We start from the raw sequence: 22,652 nt of genomic DNA on the forward strand, positions 1-22,652 counted from the left end.
TGAATGCACTAATTACACTTGCTCTGACGTTAGCTTGTTGAGGCAGAAAATATGTTACATAGGCTACTGTAAAAAATACACAGATTAGAGAGATGGCTTGAATAACAGCGACGCACGATACATTGTTGCAGTTGAGTGTTTATTGTCTTTGTTTTATCACTCAAAACTTTATATCTTCTGTTTGGAGCGATAGCTCCAAGCCGCTACGAGTTTAGCTTCCTCTCTGGATATATGATATATGAAACTGACATCACTCGTTTAAAGTGCTAATGGCCAATTTTGTTCATTTATACATTGTTCATATAAATATAAACTATATCGGCAAACGTATTTGCTCACTTGGCTTGATTCGCATATGAACTTTGGCGACATCCCATTCCTAATCCATAGGGTTCAATATGACTGGTGGACAGAAAGAGGAAGGGGCCAGCTCCAACCTGTTCCCACAAAGTTGGGAGCATGGAGTTGTCCAAAATGTCTTGGTATGAAGCGTTCAGAGTTCCTTTCACTGGGACTAAGGGGGCAAGCCTAGCTCCGGAAAAACAAACCCCTAATCCCCCCTCCACCAAACTTTACACTTGGTACAGTGCAGTCAGACAAGTAATGTTCTCTCAACCGCCAAACCCAGACTCGTCCCTCCAGAGAACGTGTCTCCACTGCTCTAGAGTCCAGTGGCGGTGTGCGTTCTTTACACCACTGCATCCGACGCTTTGCATTGCACTTGGTGATGTATGGCTTGGATGCAGCTGCTATCCGTTCCATGAAGCTCTCTGCGCGCCGCTCTTGAGCTACTCTGAAGGCCACGTGAAGTTCAGAGGTCTTCCACTTCCACTTCCACTTTCTTAAAGTACAGCTGACAGTTGACCGTGGAATATTTAGGAGCAAGGACATTTTTCACGACTGGATTTGTTGCACAGGTGGCAGTTATTGGTTATGGTTTGGCACAGGTATCTGAAAAAAACCTGAACGATACCAACCCAACCCATTTTGTTAGGAAAGGACGATGAATGCGAAGAATACAGAAATGGATACAAAAACATGGTATGCAAGGACCTTAAAAATATAGAGATGTAAAACAAGCCATACATTTGAGATCACTGTCTTTTTCTTTTAGGACAGAAACATCTAAAAAAGCAGGAGACTTAATGATAAATAAATTAATTTGTTCTCTGTTTAATCTCATTGCTATAGAGAAATAATTCAAGTATCTGAGATAGTACAACAATTGAGGTATTTTTAGATAATATATTCAAGATACACTATCGAACACTGTTTAACAATTTGCTGAGATCTCATTTGAATCTCTAGAGGAGACACATGTGAGATCACTGGAGTCTTCTCAGGAGAAACATCTGAGAAGCAGACTTCAAAAAAGTCTCAGTTTGTTCTCCATTTAATATCATTGCTATCTAGGAGAAAAAACTGTGATATTTGAGTTTACAATTTTTCTAAATTAGATGCTTAAGATATATCTTTGCACAGTTTTTCTTCTGAAACTCGAGATTTTCTCAGGAGATGCATCTGAGAAGCAGGAGACTCAATTTTTTTGTCTAGGAGACGCAGTTGAGGTAAATGAGATATTATGCTATATTCGAGATACAATACACCTAAAAATTTTACCGCAGTTTAAGACGTTGTTGAAATCTCTTCTGAAACGAGGGGACACCTGAGACACTCAATTTGTTTTCGTCTAGGAATTTGTAGAAATTATGAAGTTATGATTTATTTCTCCAAATCAGAGTTTGAGACATTGTCGAGAAAGATTACTGGAGTCCTTCTCACCTGAGAAACAGAAAACTAAAGTGTTTTTTTACTTTTCTGTTGCAAATTTGATCTCGTCTGAAACTCTAGTGGAGATGCATGTGAGGTTACTGGCGTTTTTTCTCTAAGAAGCATTTTCGCTCATTTGTGATTTATCTCTGCGAGGACTTCATCAGAGTCTCATCTCAGTTAAGCGATTTTCCCAGGTTTCGGTGTTTTTTCCAGTCTTTTCTCATTGAGTTTTCAGCGCTACATGCAGCATCTCTCTGTTGAAGTGTGTGATGAAACCGTGAGTAAGTGTGTGTTGTTGCCCGGCTCAGGGCTGTTTGGTGTGGGTGAGATGAGACAGGGTGATGGCAGTGGAGATAAAAGTGTGTGTGTGTGTGTAAACGTTCAGGTTTAGAGATGTGCCAAAGCAGCTGTGCTCTTTGTACATCTCTCAAACAGACATGAAAGAACCTGTTTAGAGGGCCAGACACCACACACACACACACACACTCACACACACGCATGTTGAAAAACATTGGGGTAGTTCACACCAAATTGAAATTTGATATTTATTCACTCTCATGTTGTTCCGACCTCACAGGCTTTTTCCACGCAACCTTAAAGGATTCAGCTTCTTAAAGTTCATGTACTGTTAGCGATGTTTGTCAACTTTGCTAACTAATCTCTGCAGCCACATGCGCTCCCTCCAAAATCCCCTGCAAAGACACGACAGAAAATCCCATATCAGCAGACCTGTGTGTGCGAAGCGATTGACTACAAGGTTTCTGTCACAGAAGTCTTGTCTTTCGGTGAAACGTGTCAGGTGGTAAAGACGTTTTATGTGTGGCATTTCAAGAAGTTAAAGCAGGTTTAATGTAAAAGAACCCCCTGTACATTTAAACAAAAATACAATAAAAACAGTAACATAATGCAAAATATTATTACAATTTAAATAACCATTTACTAAGTGATTATCTAGTTAAATTGAATTTATTTCCGTGATGCCAATCTGAATTTTTAGCATCATCGCTTCAATCGTAAGATAGCCCAACTAATATAATATTGCAATTTTAGTTTATATATATATATAACATTTTCTAATGAAATAGCATATTTAGAAAAGACAGGACTTGAGTTCTGTTGCACATCTGTATATAATTTAATAGTTTTATAGGAGTTGAAAAATAGCAGGGCATGACGGCATCAGCATTCAAAGGCCTGACAGATTAGAATTTTTATTTTATTTAAATCTTTCACAATAAAGATACGTTCGATTCGAGGTTTTATTCGAATGACGTTGCATTTCGGAATCACGCATTTATACTAGACTTGTTACCTGCATATTGATTATCGTAAAACAATGAAAACAATGAAGACTCCACTCTTTCAAAAGCACTAATATGCACTTTATACACTAATATGTGCATTTAAAGTTGTAACATGCACCTTTAAGGTACTAATATGTACCATTTTGAAGTAAATAAGTACAAAGATGTACCTTTTAGCTTTTGTGCCAGTGACAGCTGCGTACCATTTTTTTAAAAAAGTAAATGATTGATCATATAAAAAGCTGCACACTCTCATAGATGGTTGGATCATCTTTTTCTTTGATTGTAGTGTGCATTTGACACAGGATTTTTTGACAATGAAATTTATTTCCATCAAGAGTCGCATTCATTTTTGGCTGAAATAAGAAATAAAAAGCTACATAACGCGTTAATGAGGGTTAAAAGAATTGTGGACAGGTATAACGTGCCAGAAACATAATAATCACTGCAATAATGATTCCATCATACACTCTTAATTATTCATTATTTGCTTATTTAAATAAAAACAAATGTTTTTTTTAGAGCGTATATCCAAACAGAACAACTGATGGCTAATATGTCTTGAAAAAAAAAAAAATTATTATTTTAGAAAAAAATATTCCTGTTCACCTTGTTAATTAATCAATTTATTATTATTTATAATTTTTTAAGCATCAAATCCACCCAAACCTCTTTTTTCCCATATCTTCTATTGGAAAAGCATGACTCCTCGTCTGTTTCTGGTCTGTGTTGGAGAGTATAACGCACCCTACACTTAGTAGTAAGCATACTGCAGCAGTACAAAGTATAATATAAACTTTAATGCAGGTTGACTTTAAGAATGCGTAGATTCAGTTATTTCATTATAGTGGATGCGATGCAGCCTTTTCTCAATTTGTTCGATGTGTTCCAGAGCTGTGTAACGAAGGGTTATTGCTGTTGTTTTTGCTCCGTCTCTGTGGCTGCTGAAGGTTCGTGATGATGTCACACGTGACATTAAGGTCACCGACCCTCTGGAGATCAGAGAACGAGGGAAAGATAGAGAGAATGTGAGATGGCAGCGAGGGCAGAAAGAGAGGAGAATTACGTAAACAGATGCAGAAGGAATGAGAAGTTTAGTTCAGCGTTTACGTAATCACCTGATTGCAATTATTGGATCTAACTGCAGTTATTTGAGATAATCATAATCGCCGTGCACTTCAAATTAATAACATCCTGACCTACAAATAAGGTTTTTTTTTATTGGCCATTCTTTGAAACGGGTGCATTCGTGTTACTTTAAATGCATGCATCCCGGTGGGGATGAAACGATTCACGAAAAGGGCTATGAAGTCCTGTTCTGAATCAAATGATTCGCGATGCTCGATCCGATTGGAGCGCTTTGAATCATTTTGTCAAGAAATAGTCTGACTGTGAGTTTCAGAAAGTTCTGTATATTGTTCTTTGCTCGCTGTCTCTGTGTAGTTCATTTGTTGTTTGAATCAGAAAGGCATAACTTAAAATGTTTTTATTAAACGGTGATCAGGTTAAATACATTTCCTGTCATTATAAAAACATTTCATGACCCATTTACTTGCCTAAAAAGATTCATTGTTAATATTCATTGTTAACAGATCACTCTAACATTAGGTTAGGCTATAATTAACCTTAACCTGGAGAGGAAAAAAAGGTTCAAAAAGCATTCCCCCCTCAGCCTTTTTTACAAATCGTACCATATATATATATATATATATATATATGTGTGTGTGTGTGTGTGTGTGTGTGTACATATACAGTAGTCACCTTACATTAAAGGACAACTTTAATGTAAGGTTTTGATCCACTTTAGATATGTTACAAATTAATTTGAAGGAAAAACAAAATTTAATTAAATAAAAAAATAAATAAAAATAATTATATATATATAATTATTATATATATATTATATAAATAAATAAATATATATATTATTATATATATATATATATATATATATATATATATATATATATATTATTATTATATATATATATATATGTGTGTGTGTGTGTGTGTGTGTGTGTGTGTGTATATATAAATATAAGGATGCATTAAATGATAAAAAAAATTACATGAAAGACGTAAGTCTTAAAATATAAGATTAATAATATAAGATTATTATTCTAATATGTGCTTTTCTTTTGAACTTTCCATTCATCAAAGATTAATGTAAGATTAGAGTTACAACACAAAAAATATGCACAATTCACCATTGATAATAAGAAACGTTTCCTGAGCATCAAATCAGCAAAATAAAATAATTTCTGAAGAATCACGTGACACGTAAGTCACATATTACACACTTCTTAATAGAATGATTAAAATAGAATAAAAAAATGCATTCATAATCATTAATTTCATTAAATGACCTTTATGAATAAAAATACATTTATTTATATCGTTCTGTGTAATATTTAGTGAAAAGGTTCAGTGTGAATAAAAGAGTGGTGGTCTGTGTGAATTAAGCTTACACTGTAGTAGAGAAGAGCAGAAAAGACATGCATGAACAATTAAATGCCAGACGAAACAGAATAACTGTGATGGTCGTATCTGAATCCATCAGAAGAGAGAGGAGCAGGCCGCTGAAGACGATGAGGAAGAGGAAGCTGGGATAGATGCAGGCTTCGGCCTCTGGAGAGCTTCTACGCTGAGTGCTTGACATCTCGTATTATTAGTGTGCGCATACAGAAACACGCCATCCATCTTCAGTAAACGCATCCTAAAGGACGTCATTGATCTTACTGGAACCGCACGCACGCACACGCCGGATCAGCGCAGAAACCCACGGAAACGTGTGAAAGCGCGAATGTTTTTCGGCAGTCGCCGCCAGCTGTGTTTATAGCACAGACTGAGATCGATAGATCAGCATTTGAACGGTGCCTTAAACCCTAAATGCAGCTCATGAGGAAGTGAGATGTGAGGTTTTGCGCTCGCGTGTAGCGATGGGATCGTTGTCTGGAAAAACCTTTGAATTATTCTTCTTATGTGAATTATTATTATCGTCCGTGCCCAGTGAGGTTTATGATATTGGTGATAAATCAAAGCATGGCGAGGCATTTGAGCATCACATGCAGTGAATCATCTGTAAACAAATTCTGATGCACCGCTGTGTGTGTGTGTGTGTGTGTTGTGTTGCTCGGTGCTAACATAAATCTATTAGGATAGCAGGAAGTTGAGGATACGCTAACATCAGCAGACACATAGCTGGGGGGTTTAAACATATACATAAAGAATATTCAGGGATGCACGCTCAGAACATGCAATAGTGTGTGTGTGTGTGTGTGTGTCATAACCTTTCTTATTCATGCTAAAACATAGCACTTGTTTGCTGAAATTCATTGAAGAAAGAAAATGTGAACATAGCTTCAGTTACTATAAATTATAGACGTCGTTCTATACATGCAAGTCAATGCATTTTTATTAGGGGTTGATTAGAACCCCCTGTACATTTAAACAAAAATACAATAAAAACAGTAACATTACATAATAGTATTACAGTTTAAATAACCATTTACTAAGTGATTATCTAGTTAAATTGGATTTATTTCTGTGATGCCAATCTGAATTTTTAGCATCATCACTTCAATCTAAAGTGGCACATAATTATATATGATATGATGATTTGCTGCTCAAAAACCATTTCTGATTGGTATCTGTTTTTAAATGTGGAAACCATTGCAAACCACTCCCTCTAAATGCAAAGTAAAAAGAACATCATTTATTTGACTTTGGGTTAACTTGTGTTTTTCGGTTACTTTCTAAGGGTTCTTACTGACCTCAGACTTTTCAACTGCAGTGTACTGTATAGGCTGCACGGTATATTTAAGCCATTTGACTGGAGTTTATGTACTGTGTGTGTGTGTGTGCGTGTGTGTGTGTGTGCGTGTGCGTGTGCGTGTGTGTTTAGACTCACATGAGTAAGTGGATTAAACGCAGTATGTTCCTCTCCCTCTGAGAAAAACCCTCCAGAGACACAAAGATGCTCTCAGTCCTCTCTCCATACATGCCTTCAGTCCTCTTGGGAAAAACACGCTGCTATCATGAACCTGGAGGAGTTTCTGAGCTCTCACGTTATGGGCTGTTTCCCAGAATCCTTTTAATCAAGGCCGACTGCTCTTTACTCCAGAATGTGGCATTTTTAAAGCCATAATGTAATACAGATTCACTTGCTAAATAATTAATTTTTTAAACCATTTTGACTCCCATTTCAGACATCAAAATGTATGACATACTAAGTAGAATTATTCATATATTTTACCCTGGATTGATTTTCATTAATATATTCATCTGTGTGACCTTTCAATGTCAAAGAGTTGCCTTCTTATGTCTCTCTCAATCAAAAGTCATAAATCTCAATATGAACTCAAATAATTCTCATCAAATGACTGTTTGACAATATTTCTATTTATCATGAATTCTAATGCAATAATAAATGAAGTGTCTCAATGTTGTTGCCAAAATGTAATTTTTCTGTTTTTGTTTCATTATATTATATTATATTATATTATATTATATTATATTATAATTGTATTATTTACTGTCGTTTGCTTGTTTGTATTTTGAAATATAAATTCTTTGCGTACTATTTTTTTTTCTACATTAAATTCAGTTCGTTTTATTTCATCTTCATATTCCATATGAATTTAATTAACTTATTTTTTTATATATATATATATATATATATATATATATATATATATATATATATATATATATATATATATAAATAAATAATTACTTTTTAATTGCTTTTTGAATACATTTAATTTTATCTAAATATTCTATTCTATTCGTAAAATTTTAATATAAATTAAACTAAATTAATAATGGAGGTGGGGCTGAGTATGAGTGATCTTATATAGCAGTATATATTATTAAATGGGACAAATGCACAATTTCTGGACTCGTTATGTGATCAGACTTTCTTTATTTCAGGAAATTAAGCAAAAATCCATTCGAAAATCCCACTGGAACCATTTTCAAATTTAAGCATGCAACGATACGTCATTCTTATACACTGCTGTGTCGCTCGTCAGGTCAAAGGTCAAGAGGGGACAAGTAGCCTCTTCGTGTCGCACAGAAGCAATCAGAAATGTAATCCTGCTTTGCTCTGTAATACACTCGGCATCTGAATGTCTTCCTCCTGAAGAGCAGACACACGTATAGCATCATTACCTCGGGAAGCTTTTCCGCCTGACTGTCGCATTCATTTTAGAGATGAAAAAGCGCACTGACTCGGTCGGACGCGGAGATGAATGGCTCGCTGAAGAGATGTTGGATTGTCTCGGCCGAGATTAAAAACATATATTACACAGCATCTGTAGTCTGGGGCCTGGGCAGCGGCGCGTGTCGTAGCAGCAGAGGATGCCAGGGTTGCTGTATGTTTAGATAAGCTTTTGTAAATAGAGTCAGAACAGGCTGGCGGCCCGACTGCACTATTACAGGCAGAATCCGGGAGTCTGAGCTTATCGGCCGCGGGGCACTCGTGTCTGTACGGCTAATGAATGTCTTCCCATAATGCCTCTTGCCCTATCACTGCGGACCAGGGCATGAATGAGAGAGTGATCAAGAAAGTGTCTCAGTTCCCCTGAGGCTCATTCGCTCCTATTTTCTCTTCCTTTTTGTTACATACTTTTTCTCATTTTCGTACTTCAAGAAAGGTATTGGAATAAACCCGCGAAAGGAGTCCTCACATCAGGCTGGAGAATAGAATGTGTGTGTGTGTGTGTGTGTGTGCCTGCTCAGATATGTACTGTCTTCATGACTACCTAACTTCAGAACTTTTTTTTTTTTTTTTTGTTCTTTAATATTTGATTTCATTATTGCATTATTGACTTTCATTTGTTTATTTGTACAGAAATTGCGGAAAAATCAAATAAATAATACAAAAAAATACATTAATTTAATTTCCATTTTAATTTAATTTAATTATTTTCTTTTATATATTTATTTATTACTAATTTATTTAATTACTTTTTAAAATACTTTTTATTTTAATTTAATTTAATTTAATTTAATTTAATTTAATTTCAATATTCTATTCCATTCATTCATTTAACTTTAAATTATTTTATTTATTATTATTTATTATTTTTTTATTCATTTTATCGTTTTATTTTACTTTATTTTCTAAATGTATTTCAGTGTTTGGGTGAGTGTAGTTACAGACGGGAGGTCCTTGCAAAATGATATTGGCATGCTCACAATAGCACACGACCATAATACACATTTGGCAGTAAATAAATAAATATATAATAAATAACCTTAAATGCTCTGTAAGTCATGTTGGATAAAAGAATCTGTCAAATGCATGAATGCACATGCATGTGAATGTGCTATTTTTGCCATAAGGGTGGGCGGTATGACCAAAATCTCATATCACGGTATGAGTAATCTTATATAGAAATAGAAATACATTTTTGATCTGCCAAATGTTATGACTTTTGCATAAAGAATTGTGCAAAAGGGCTAATTTAAACGTATGATTTTTCAAATGAAAAATGGACACCGCATGTAAACATAAACGTAACAACATGCGAAATAGAGAGGTCATGTGACAGCAGCGTGGCGTTCTGCTGTTTGAAAGATTTACTTGTTTCACATTCGTATATTACTAAACCAACTAGTAGATAGTGCACACTATGCTGGTATTGCCACCCCAGGATAGTCAATATACGGTTTAGGACAGTGTGTACTGGTTTTATAGGCTGCTTCTCTGTCCGTTCTATTCACTATGTCTTCAAACTATGTCTTTTGGAGTGTGTGTGTGTGTGTGTGTGTGTAGAGCTCCAGCATGGACACTCTACTTCTTCTGTTTTCAAGGCAAAGTGCTCTCAGCTCATGCATAATTCAGGCCCGTTCACTCCAGTGTTCCTACAGTGACCTGCTCCCTCCGACTTTAACACTTTCCTCATTTCCCATTTTCTCATTTCTCAGTCCTTTTCTTCTTCTCTTTAACTTTGCGTGCCACACGGGAGAAAAGGCTGGAGAAAAGTACGCCGGCTATGTTCGAAAGCGGAACGCTGTTTACTCCGCGTTGCGTATTGCGGGGTCCGAGAATCTGAGGCCACCTTGAAATTTCACGATTTCGAAACCGTTGTTTTTGCCCTTTTAATCCGATTCTCAGTAAAGCATCTCAACATTGGCGGCCGGATCAGATGATGAGTCATGAAAGGGCCACTGCATACAGTAAGAGCTGCATGCTGCGCGCCCAGATACGAACATTTGCTGAAAATATGCTCACCCTCAGGCCACCCAAGATGTAGATGAGTTTGTTCCTTCGTCAGATTTGGAGAAATGTGTCATTCCATCCCTTGCTCAGCAGTGGATCCTCTGCAGTGAATGGGTGCCGTCAGAAAGAGAGTCCAAACAGCTGATAAGAACATCACAATAATCCACAAGTAATCCGCACCGCTCCGGTCCAGTCCATTCATTAATTGTAAAGCTAAAAGCTGCAAATAAGGGAGTTTTAATTTAAACCGTTGCTTTGGCCAAAATACGGGTTCGTAAATGCTTCCTCCGGTGAAAAAGTCCATCCTCTGTTTTCCTCTCAAATAATAATTCGCTCACATAACTGTTTTGGCAGTGTTTGATCTGTGCATATATCTGAAAAAAAGTCAGGAGAGCAATATGCACAGATCACAACACTGCAGAAAGCAATATCACAAATAGAGGACTTATATTGTAGCGAGTAACTGTTTAAAGTGCCCCATGATGGGTTAGGAAAGGTTCATATTTTGGTTTTGAGAGTCCCAAACAACAGGCTGACATGCATGCAAGGTCAAAAAATACTTTTTTAAAAACCATTTCTATCTTATTTGTTGCCCAAATTATTAGTTCAAAGGTTAATTTTTCCAAAGCCCTGCGGTTATTTCATTCAAAGCAGTGTTTGCGAGCTTTTAACTGCTCCGAAAAAAAGCGGCACCTAGTGACAAAGAATGTATTTGCTTTTTTTTTTTTTTTTTTTTACATTTATTCCAACATGAAAGACCAACAAGTGAGTCAACATGAACGCTTGGGATCACGACTCGTTTCAATGATTCGTAAACGGCGTTTGAGAGACAATAACTTTACACTTGATGTAGATTTCAAACTTTGCAGGATGTTTTCATTCACTTAAAGCTGTGTTGCACGCTGCACGAAAGAAAAAAAAAAACACAATAGAGGCATTTTAAAGTTAAAATGTTCTTGATGGACTGGAGTGGTGTGTATTATTGTGATATTTTTATCAGCTGCTAGGACTCTCTTTCTGACGGCACCCATTCACTGCATAGCATCCGTTGGTGAGCAAGTGATGCAATGCTACATTTCTCCAGATCTCTGATGACTAAGAAACAAACTCCTCTACATATGGGATGGCCTGAGGGTGAGTGCGTTTTCAGTAAATCTTCATTTTTGGCTGAACTATTGCTTTAATGGAGTCACGATGGGATGCAGTACTTCCATTTTTTTTTCTCTCCTCAGTTCAGGAGTTTGAGCATTTGGGCAGAGGACAGCAACCGTAATTAATCTTGCCTTGGGAATTAGCCGGATGTCAGCACAAGTCAGGCAGCAGACGCATTTTTAAAAAGGGCACATTTAATGGCTTCTTGTTTGAGACTGCTGGCAGACCCTCACCGCACACTGATCTCTGTCATCCCGAGACGCCTGACGGCTGGCTATTCTGAAGCTAAATGCTCCATTTATTGGAGTTCGGAAAGTGACTCGGTAGACATTTCGGTTATAATATAAATTGCTTACAGAGTGTTAAAACATATACCGAGTCAATAAAAGACTGTGGGATGTACATTGCAAAAAAACAAAACCCTTGTATATTAAACAACAATCTTCGGAGAAGGTTTTGAAAGAAAAATGCAATTTCAAAATGTAATTTTGTTTTGTTAAAAGTTGCTTAAATAAATCATACACATGTTTCATACACAGTGTATTTTGAAAAATAAAGGGAGCTTTACAGCGACACCATGATCTTGATATCATAGTACTAATCATAGTAGAGCTAATTTTATGCTGTGGTAACAAAAAATATCACATCACTCGTATTTTAACCCGGCAGTAATAAATAACATTTAAGTGGCATATTTCTATGCTCATTATGTAACGAGACTGCCAAATCTAATAACATTAGATATCAAAATGTAGTAGTTTCACTATAAAATACACTGTAAAATGTTTTTTTTTAAGTTTTAAAAGCGAATGCTATTTAAGTTTAGGTTATTTCTTTGTATTTTTAAATTTCCTAGCAACTTTTGAGTGAAAATTGTTTATATATACTTCACCAGTATACATTACATAACCGTGATTTGTTTTTTTGATAAGCCAAATAATACACTTAATAATGTGCTATCTTTCTTGACTTATGTGACGTGACTAGGCTCTCTTTTACAACATTTGCATACAAAACCGTATTTAAAATGTTAAGTGACTAAATTGATTATCTAGATGAATAATGGATGCCGCTCACTTAATTAAACGTGCAACATAGTTCAGTCGTGTGACAACACTGTAGCATTCCAGTTAAGATTTATTACACACCTTCGGTGCTTCCCTGTTCGTTCCTCCCCTGCCAGGTTTAAATGTAAAGCCATTTTTGCACTGATTCTTTTTGTAGTTTTTACTGAAATCTTATCAGTTGGTCAGCATCCATCAAATGAAAAACAAAAAAAGCGTTGTAAATGATATCGTTTGAAGCCGCGCGTGACATTTCTGTCACCATGTCGTTACAAATGTGCAAATTCCTGATGCTTTTTTCGTAAAATGAAAGTGTATGGAAGATTATAGTGCAAAAGTCATAGACCTCTGCTTTGGTACTGGCGTGCTGCTTTTAGATTCGCAGTAGGTGTTGTCAACGGCAATTACATGCTGTTTATGTCCTGTCTCCGCAGAACGACACGTGGAGTGAGCTGTACTCGTTTGCCGTCTTTAAAGCCATGAGTCACATGTTGTGCATAGGTTACGGTCGTCAAGCGCCGGAGAGTCTCTCTGATATCTGGCTGACGATGCTCAGCATGATCGTGGGTGCCACCTGCTACGCCGTCTTCATTGGACACGCCACGGCCCTCATCCAGTCCCTGGACTCCTCACGACGCCAGTACCAGGAGAAGGTAAGGCAACTGTATGCGTGTGCAATCAATCGATCAAGAAAGCCTACCTGGTCTCATGGGATAAACGTACCTTGCTGCACTTTTTTGCGAGACACAAAATATGTACCAAGAGGTACATATCGCTGCATGAATATGATGAACACTAGAGGCAGTAAAAGCTTCATTTTCCTACAATTACTAAACGAATATCATGTTACGATTTCAAAAGAATATTAATACGCTGGGAGATTGGAAAACAGATGCTTTCGAACGTTAGCGTCACACATACGAGTTTTAATAGACTAGGTTTCAGTTCAAAGTTGAAATGGCACGGTTGCATCAACAAAGTAGTTTTTATATCAGTTACGCATTTGTTAACACTATCGGGAAGTTTTAGGGTTGGATTTGGTGTTGTGCATAATGAATAGCATTAACCTTTCAATTCTGAGCCGCCGCGATGTATATCCACATTAACGTATTAAAAAATGTGCCAGGGTTCACATATTAAAACATGCGTTTTTTGCACCACTCAGTGGACATTTCTCTTCGAAACTGTGCCGAAACGTGCGGTAAAGATACGTAAAAACAGTGTTGTACAACAAGGTATATATTTTTATGAGACCAGGTTGCAAAAGTTAGGTCGGATAATTCACTCACTCTGTGAATCGATGGGTTTTATCCTTTTTTATTTGGTGGCATCTATGAGCAGTTATTTTTCGATGTAGGTTAACTGTGGAAGCTTCTTCCTGCCACAGGATAAAACAAACAAAAAAAAAGGTAATGGGTTGTAGGTTTTATTGGTTAATTGAAGATCCGTCTAAAATGAGTTCGTATGTCTAGGTTCAGTAATTTTACTATAATTGTAAAGTACATTTTTTTACGCAATTAAAATAATAATAATAAAAAACTAATCAAAACAAAACAACTAAACATTAATATAAGAGTCTGATAAAAATGCAAAAATTTTCAAAGTAAAAATTTGACGGTACTTTTGCATCTGAATTTTTTTTGCAATTGTGAATTGTAAAACATAAACCTGCAATTTTGAGGGGAAAAAATTAGAAAATTTGAGATATTTCCGACAATGTTAATTTTTTTTTATGCAATTCTGTCAATATCTATGACTTTATAATTTTTATAATTTTAATTTTTATGATTGTAACTTCATAGCTCACAATTGACAGTTAAAAGCAAAAAGTCTGAATTGCAAGACATGCACTTTCAGGTATGAAATTATAATCAGTTAAGAGCTATAAATTCTCATTTCAGAGAAAGTATTGTGTGATGTTGTCACAATTGTGAGATCAAACTTGCAATCTTTTTTTTTTCTTCTGTCGTGGAAGCTTCTATAGGTAGCAGCTGTACAAGTACAGCAAAAATCTCCAAAAGTGTTTGTCAGAATGACATCAACAGAATTTTGCATCTTTAGATCATCCTAATGTAGACAGCATTGTAATTAGCATACTTCTGCTTTGTATTTTGTGTACTTTGCTTTTAATGGCGATCTGCGTGCTTTTGAGTAAGACAGTGTGGCAGAATTGGGACACTAGTGTCATAAAATTGCATGTTGATGCCACAGACTTCTTCGTCACATGCTGTTTGCGTTTGCATAAAAGTGCCAGCCTCTGTCTACGTTCATTATTATTAAATTTCTAGATTCATACAGTCGAAAAAATGCTGTGTTAGCTTTGGCCTTATGATCCTTGCTTTTTCCAAAGTCATCAGAAAACTATCAAAAATGCATTTGCTTCTGTATCACAAACTAAAGTTTGCATGAATGCACACCTCAAATGCACCATAAATAGTGCACTTCTATCTAGTCACCTTTGACAGTTACACTAATTCTACGTACTGTGTGAATTACTTTCTGCCAGGGATACTCAATCTATAGTTACTAACTATATGTAGAATAATAAATCTTTATATAAAAACAAAACAACATATTTTTACTTATTTTCGGGCTTATTATAGTTAACTAAAATTGAAAATAAAACCATTAAAAAATGTGTGTGTATATATATATATATATATATATATATATATATATATATATATTTTTTTTTTTTTTTTTTTTTTTTTTTTTTTTGTGTATTGTTAGTGTTTGTTTGAGCTAAAATAAAAATAAAAACTGATTTGAAATATTAAGAAAAACTGTAATAGAATCTCTCTCATGCTAAAATAACACTGATATTGGTATTGTGTTCAATTGTACTTTTGTCGTTTTTATTCATTTTCAATTTAGCTTTAATTTACTTATTTCAGTTTTAGTAATTTTAGTAAGCATAGGTTTTTTTTTAAATTTAATTTAGTTTCCAGGAAAACAAATCTTATATTTGTTTCATTTTGTCATATTTTGTGTTATCTAATATTTGTAATCAGGGTTATCTGTAACGGAAACTAAAATGAAAACCTTGAAATAAAAAAAAAATTAAAGGAATAGTTCACCCAAAAAAAAAAAATTCGCCATATTTTACTCACCCCAAAGCCATCCTAGGTGTATATGACTTTCATTTTTCACATGAATGCAGTCTGAGTTTTAAAAAAAAATGTGTCATGGCTCTTCAAAGCTTGGTAATGCTGGCGGATAGCGGCCATTATTTTGAAGCTCCATAAAATGCCATATATCCATCATAAAATGAACCTATCACATGCTTTAAAATTATAACTTTACAAAGGTTACAAAAACCAATCGATCTGCTTCAGACAACATGTAAAAAGCCCCCGAGGCGTTTAGTTTAGATTTCTAACGCAGTAATTATGGATATATCTGATTAACGAAGCTTCAGAATCATGGCCACTATCCACCAACATTACCAAGCTTGGAAGAGCCAGGATCCTTTTTAAAAAAACTCATATAAAAAGTCATATACACCTAGGATGGTTTCGGGGTGAGTAAAATATGGCTTAATTTTCTATTCCTTTAACCGAAAAATATATATTTTAGTTAGTCATTATAAATGAATTTACTAAAAATAAGTGCATCTAGCTTAATTTACTAAAAATAAATACTAAACTAAAACTAATTTTAACTAAAATGAAAATATAAAAAATCATTTAAAAATAATAAATAAAAAAACAATAAATATTAGTAAAACTATATCTCAATTACGCTAAAATATTTTTATCAATTATAAATGATTTGTAACCGTTTTGGTTCACAATAGCGACACCGTCCGACACTTTCCAGTGCAGTACATTTAGTTCCTTGGAGTTTATTAGTCTCGCACTTAGTCTTGAAACTCTCATTATCGAGGAACCCATTGCTTCACCTCATGATGCCACTCCTCCATCCATTAAAACTCATTAAAGTCGCAATTGTTCCGTCTCCCCGCGCGGCTAATGTTTGTGCAGCTGTTCCGCTTTGTTTGTCTCTGTAGCGTTGACTCAGCAGCTCTTCAGATGCCTTCGCGTTGATTGGATAATGACTGCTAATGCGACAGATACGCGTTTGCTTTTCTGCCTGTGTGTTTGTTTTCACCGCGGGCTCTATTAGCCGATGAGACCGCAGCTACAGCCTCGGCTAATGTACTACCTACCGCACTGCTGACTTGGTTGTGGCTGTCATATTTCTGCGCGGCGTGTTTGTAACAGTAGATTAGACTTGGCGTGGCTTCAGCGTTCCCGCTCGGGCCAATCGTTCTGCAGCTCTGTTACCGTGCAGAAAGGCCGGCGGAGGCAGCGGAGCGCTCCGATTGGTCGCTTCGAAAGAGAGGGATCGCCTCCCGCCTTTTTTAGCCAGTAATTTGAAGCGAGCGTATATCATCAAGTGGAGGACGGGCACGAGTTGCGTATACGATTGCGCGCGCAATATTACGGCGTCTCTCGGGACGGGCTAAAATTGATGAGGCAGCAGATTAGTGTCCTGCCAGTGTCCTCGTGAATTTGACGTAGGTGTGTGTGTGTGTGTGGTGTACTGTGATTCTGTCCTTGAAAGTGGCGTAATGAGGGAGGGAGGGAAATGGAAAGAAAGACAAACAGAGAGAAACAGGGGGGCTGGGAATAGACCTGTAGGGGTCAGGGACGAGTGACCTGCTTCTCCGCTCTCCGTTAGGAAAATTCTCTTTTTTTCAGTTTTAAAGTGACAGCACACGCTACAGAAATGATGTCCTTGCTTAGTATTTTTGTCACGTTTTCCAGGACGAGTTGTTAAATCAATACGCATTGACGTTTATGCTTGAAGTAATAAAAATATGGGGTAAGAAAATTCATTGTTTCCATTTTAATTACATTCATATTCCCGCTAACAGGTGTGTTTTTTAAGCATAAACTTAATTTGAATCATTTTTTAGGAAGCAAGGCTTAATATCCCAAGTTATTTATTTTTTTTAAGCAAATACATCTTCATATAAGATTTTTTAGACATTCGTAGTGGAAGACAAGATTTTTGATGTACTTTTTTTATTTTATGTCTCGTCTCACCAATGAGTCTCTTCTCCTCACTGCATTTGTTTGATTCAAAATAGAACTGTATTACTGTTTCAATGCATATTCTGTAATTATCTGCTCTCCGTTAAGCTGCTGAAAGCATTTATGACTTTCTCTCTAAAGTGGTTGTTTAGCAAAAAAAGGGCAAAAACACACGAAAGGAATAGTTGACTTTCAAGTAATTCCACGCTTGCATGAATTTCTTTGTTCTGCCGAACACAAAGGACGATTTTTTTTATTTAAATTTGTAACCAGGCTGCTTTGGGTCACCATTGGCTTCCATAGTAGGAAAAAAGTACTATGGAAGTCAATGGTGCACTTTATTACAAGTAAGGAATAAACCATTATTTAAAGGCCATATTTGGTATCGACTAGGATTGGGAATATAGAATATGGTCATGCATAAAATGTAATAAACAGCTAACATGTGCTAATAAGCAATTAATTCATAGTTTGATTTTATATATGTAGCCTATACAGTGGCGCCATTATTCAGCTCAATTTAGTTTAACGTTGATTCGGTTTAGTTCCATAGTAGTGCAAAGTTCATCAAACAAAGCAAAACGTCACTAAGTCCTTTTGTGTTCCAAGTGTGAACAGGTAATGAAAATGGCAGGATTTAATTTTTAAGGTGATCTGTATCTTTAAGGGGATCGTTCATTATGCCGAGACTGTCTGTGCCGCTCCGCACCTGAAACCCGTACCTGACCCGAATCGCTTATGAAGCACAAAGATACGATCGCAGACGACGTGACTCATCACACTCGCGCTTTCAAGTAGAAAAAAAGTACGCAAACTGCTGCTGTTGTATGAAGCGTATGAAAGACTTGTCTTCTCTCAGGACACCCAGAGCTCAGGCTCCGGCGTCTTATGAGAATTGATCAGCGGTTGATGAAAGAGCATCTGGTTTCGTGGATCTTTCTGTCTGTCTTTGCCCCAGGTGTGTTGTGTTTCTTACAGCACCAGAAAAGGAAGGATGACACATGCATTTATATGATTATGTGTCCCTCCACATATTTTATATTGAACGATGGCGTTTGATTTGCGTCATAGCTGTGAGCTCCCTCACATTCGGCTCGACTGCGGTTTCTGCTCAGCGTCTGCGTGCATGCGTGTGCGTGCGTGCGCGAGCATTGCTTATTTTTATCTCCTCTATAAAAGTGTGTTGACAGAGTACTAAATCTGGAAGGCTGGGAAGCGGTCTGGATACTAAAAGAGATTGACAGAGCCGGACAGATTAGAGCAGGTAGAAGAAAGATGCTGCTCCGCCGTCCCGATGCGATGGAGACACACAAACATAGCAATAGCTTTCTTAAAATAAGATACTTCAGTGTGATAGGCTGGATTTCAACGCTGTTGCGGTGCTTTTAAGATGTGCACATCCCAGGAAATACAAGTTGTTTTGACACCGAGGGTGTCTGTATTCAGACATGTGGGCAAAACAACCCAAAACTTGACAGTAAATTTCTTATACGCTATTCTAATTATTATTTCACAGAATGCTTAGTTAATGCACGTCTTTTATTTGCATTATCTCTCTTGATTCGTTATGATATGTTTTCTAATTAGAGAGCTGTTGAAGTGAGTTATTTATTAATTTATTATTAATTTATGATTATTTTTGGTGCCATCAAACTATTAATCGTGATTAATCGCATACAGAAATGTTTTTCTTTGTGTAGTATGTGTGTGTTCATGTCTATATTTATATTCATACTAATTTATATTATTTATATTATTTTTATATTTAATATATAAACATAATACATTTTTCTGAAATGTATTCATATGTATATATATATATATATATATATATATATATATATATATATATATATATATATATATATATATATGTATATATATATATATATATATATATATATATATATATATATATATATATATATATATACATATATATATATATATATATATATATATATATATATATATATATATATATATATATATATATATATATATATATATATATATATATATATATATATATATATATATATATATATATATATATATATATATATATATATATATATATATATATATATATATATATGTAAAAAATAAGCCCAATACACGTACATATATTTTGTAAACAAAAAACTTCATTTTGTATGCAATTAATCATTTGACAGCACTAATTATTATTATTATTACTATTTTAAATACATATGTGTTTCAGATTCAATGTAAAAACTATAGTTTGGCAATACATTGTACCAGTTGTCAAGCTAATAATTCACATTGAATTGAATCGAATCGAATCGAGTTCATTTGAATTGAGTTGAATCGATGATAATGAGTACAAGATTTTTCTGCATACACACATTTTAGAATTTGCCTGTAGAACTTTCACTCTAAATATAAATCACGGTGCATTTGCTCTAAATCTGTGACTAACGCGTTTCAATGTTGCACTTTCTCCTTGGATCTCATTCGAAATGTAATCACGCGTGAGCCAGCTGTTGCCTCATTGGTTGGAAAGATATTTCACGTGCATAATTTATGTTTGGCGCTTTGCTCATAGCGTTATTTCCAGATTTCTGTTTTGCCGAATAATTCTTGTTTAGCGGTTTGAGCGGGATTTATTGCTGCATCTGGAAAACAATATTAAAATGCACCTGTTCCACAGAAGTTTGATAAAGCATTAGGCGAACGGGCATTTTAATTGCCACATGCAACAGATTTCTTTGTTTTTCTCTATTATGCCTTCAGAGACATTTACTTCATTAGCAAATGCGCGATTTAAACTACCGTTTCTTAAAGGAATTCATTCTGTTATTCAGCGCGGGTGCATTCAATTAATTAAAAGTCACAGTAAAGACATTTATAATGCTTCTATTCAATCAAATAAATGCTATTGTTTTGAATTTTCCATTCATCAAAAAACCCTTAAAATAAAATGTATCAGGGTTTTCACGAAAATACGAAGCAACGCCGCTGTTGTCAACACTGAGAATAATCAGAAATGGTTCTTGAGCGTATTAGAATGATTTCTGAAGGATTGTGACACTGAAGACTGGAGTAATGATGTCCTGATCACGGGAATAAATAAAAAAACTGCTATATTGAAGTATTTCACTGTATTTTGGTGAGACTTTCAGACAGTCAAAGCGTGATTTCAAGTCTTATTTCCCCGTGCTTTTAGTCCGTGTCGTCTGCAGGTCTGTTTTTGAAGAGTAAGCTCAAATCTCAGTTAAACCCCTAAGCGGCAGGTGAAAATGAAACAAACTGCGCGTCAGTCAGAAGGTTTGTTCCTCTCCAAACGAATGGTTCTTAGCTCGAAGAAGCTGTAGTGTGCGTTAGATATCTTGGCGATAATTAAGAGTCTGGTTGTGTGACTGGAAGTCACGGATCCCCGCTGCTCCAGCGCTCACAGGGGGTCTGAAATATTTTTCAGGAAATAACAAGAGAAGAATTTCAATTAGCCCTAATGCTATTGTCATGCATTGTGTTCTTTGATTGGGCGTCGAGCTGAAACTCTCTCTCTCTCTCTGTCTCTCTGTCTCTGTCTCTTCTGCACTGCCGCAGACTGACACCAAACCGTATCTCTCGGGTTTCACTGAGCTTTCCTTACCGCCCGCTGCTGCTCAGAACAGCCTGAGGAAACAACCATGACAAACATCCCTAGATCTTCTCTCTCGTTCTTGCTCTCTTTGTTGCTCTAACCTTCTGGAATCATTTGTCTTCTCGGCGCGGTACAGTCTAATATCCGTAAACACCTGTGATTTTTGCACTTTATCCGTTAGCCATCTCAAAATACGCTAGAGTTTCCGTCTGTCTCTGCCCATATGGGTGGGTAAACACAGAGACTGTTAAATTAATGCAGTAATTCATCAGCTCTGTTTTACGTGATTGATTTGACAAACGAAAACAAGTGAGTAAACAAGCTAGAGAAGAATGGGGATATTAAACTACGAAAAAAAATTTTTTTTAGCTTGAAATAAAAACTTCTTTAACTGCAAGTATAAAAAAATTCATAAATTAAAACTCTGTAGACATGTTTAATAAATGCTACTACACTGCAAAAAAGTGTCATATTTTTTAGCATTTTTGTCTTGTTTCTAGTCAAAATATATAAAGATGCTTCAACCAAGATACTTTTACTACATGAGCAAAATTGCTTAGATATGTAGCCTTGGTTGCAGAAAAAAACTGATAATTTTACTTGTTTTAAGCAAAACTAGAAACGGAACAAAAATACTAAGTAAGATTTTTTGCAGAGTAAAATAACAAAAAAATTAAAAAAAAAAAAAAAAAAAAAAAAGAAATATAAATAATATATATTTTGATTGTAAACAAATTAAAAATGATCTCAATGATAATAAAATAACGATGACATATGAAATATATGAAATAATATATAATAGTATTAAATGAGATAACACTATAGGAACCGATTGACACAGATAGTTGCTTATTAGCATGCATTAGCTCTTTATTAGTAATTATACAGCACAAATAATGCATGACAGCATCCTTAATCCAACCCAATACCTAAACTTAACAACTACCTTATAAACTATTAATAGCTAATAGTGACCGGTCCTTAAAATAAAGTGTGACCTAAATGAATAATTTAGTAAGGGCTTCTTTTATGGCTGTAGGATAGTTAGCGCTTTAAAACACTAATTATACATGCAACATGCAATACACACAAGATAATAGACTACAGACTACGGCGAGTATGACTAGCAGATCAGTTTTGCTTTTAAATTGGCATTTATAATTGACATTTATTTGACGTTATGGGTCACCGTACTGGGAAAAATGCATTTTGGATACACCGATACACCGAAGTATATTTGCGTATTCAGGCAAACATAATCTGTTACATCTTCAGTGGACGTTTGAGGAACTGATGAGGGAAAACATTAGATGTGTAACATTATATTAGATGCGAGTATTACACTGTATCTTAATATAGGCCAGCTCCGTCTCAATGCAATAAAAGAGGGAATCCCTCACTGATCTCCATTGAACTGCTTGAATTTATTTGCAATGGACACTTTTACTATTTTTACTAAACGTTTAACTTTAAATCAGTATT

At 35.5% G+C, this 22,652-nt stretch overlaps 1 protein-coding gene across 3 annotated transcripts in view; it reads left to right on the forward strand.

Moving 5' to 3' along the window:
* LOC122335697 (potassium/sodium hyperpolarization-activated cyclic nucleotide-gated channel 2-like) overlaps nucleotides 1-22,652 on the forward strand; it is a 58,026-nt gene that overhangs the window by 17,094 nt on the left and 18,280 nt on the right. For 2 of the 3 annotated variants that reach the window (XM_043233546.1, XM_043233545.1), the window contains exon 5: nucleotides 12,956-13,174. The exons of the other annotated variant lie outside the window; for it this stretch is intronic. In XM_043233546.1, coding sequence (XP_043089481.1) covers nucleotides 12,956-13,174 — 219 coding nt within the window. The remainder of the gene's footprint in view (nucleotides 1-12,955; nucleotides 13,175-22,652) is intronic. 3 annotated transcript variants of the gene reach the window in all.

The sequence above is a fragment of the Puntigrus tetrazona genome, unplaced genomic scaffold (assembly GCF_018831695.1).
Source record: "Puntigrus tetrazona isolate hp1 unplaced genomic scaffold, ASM1883169v1 S000000846, whole genome shotgun sequence".
Taxonomy (NCBI): Eukaryota; Metazoa; Chordata; class Actinopteri; order Cypriniformes; family Cyprinidae; genus Puntigrus; species Puntigrus tetrazona.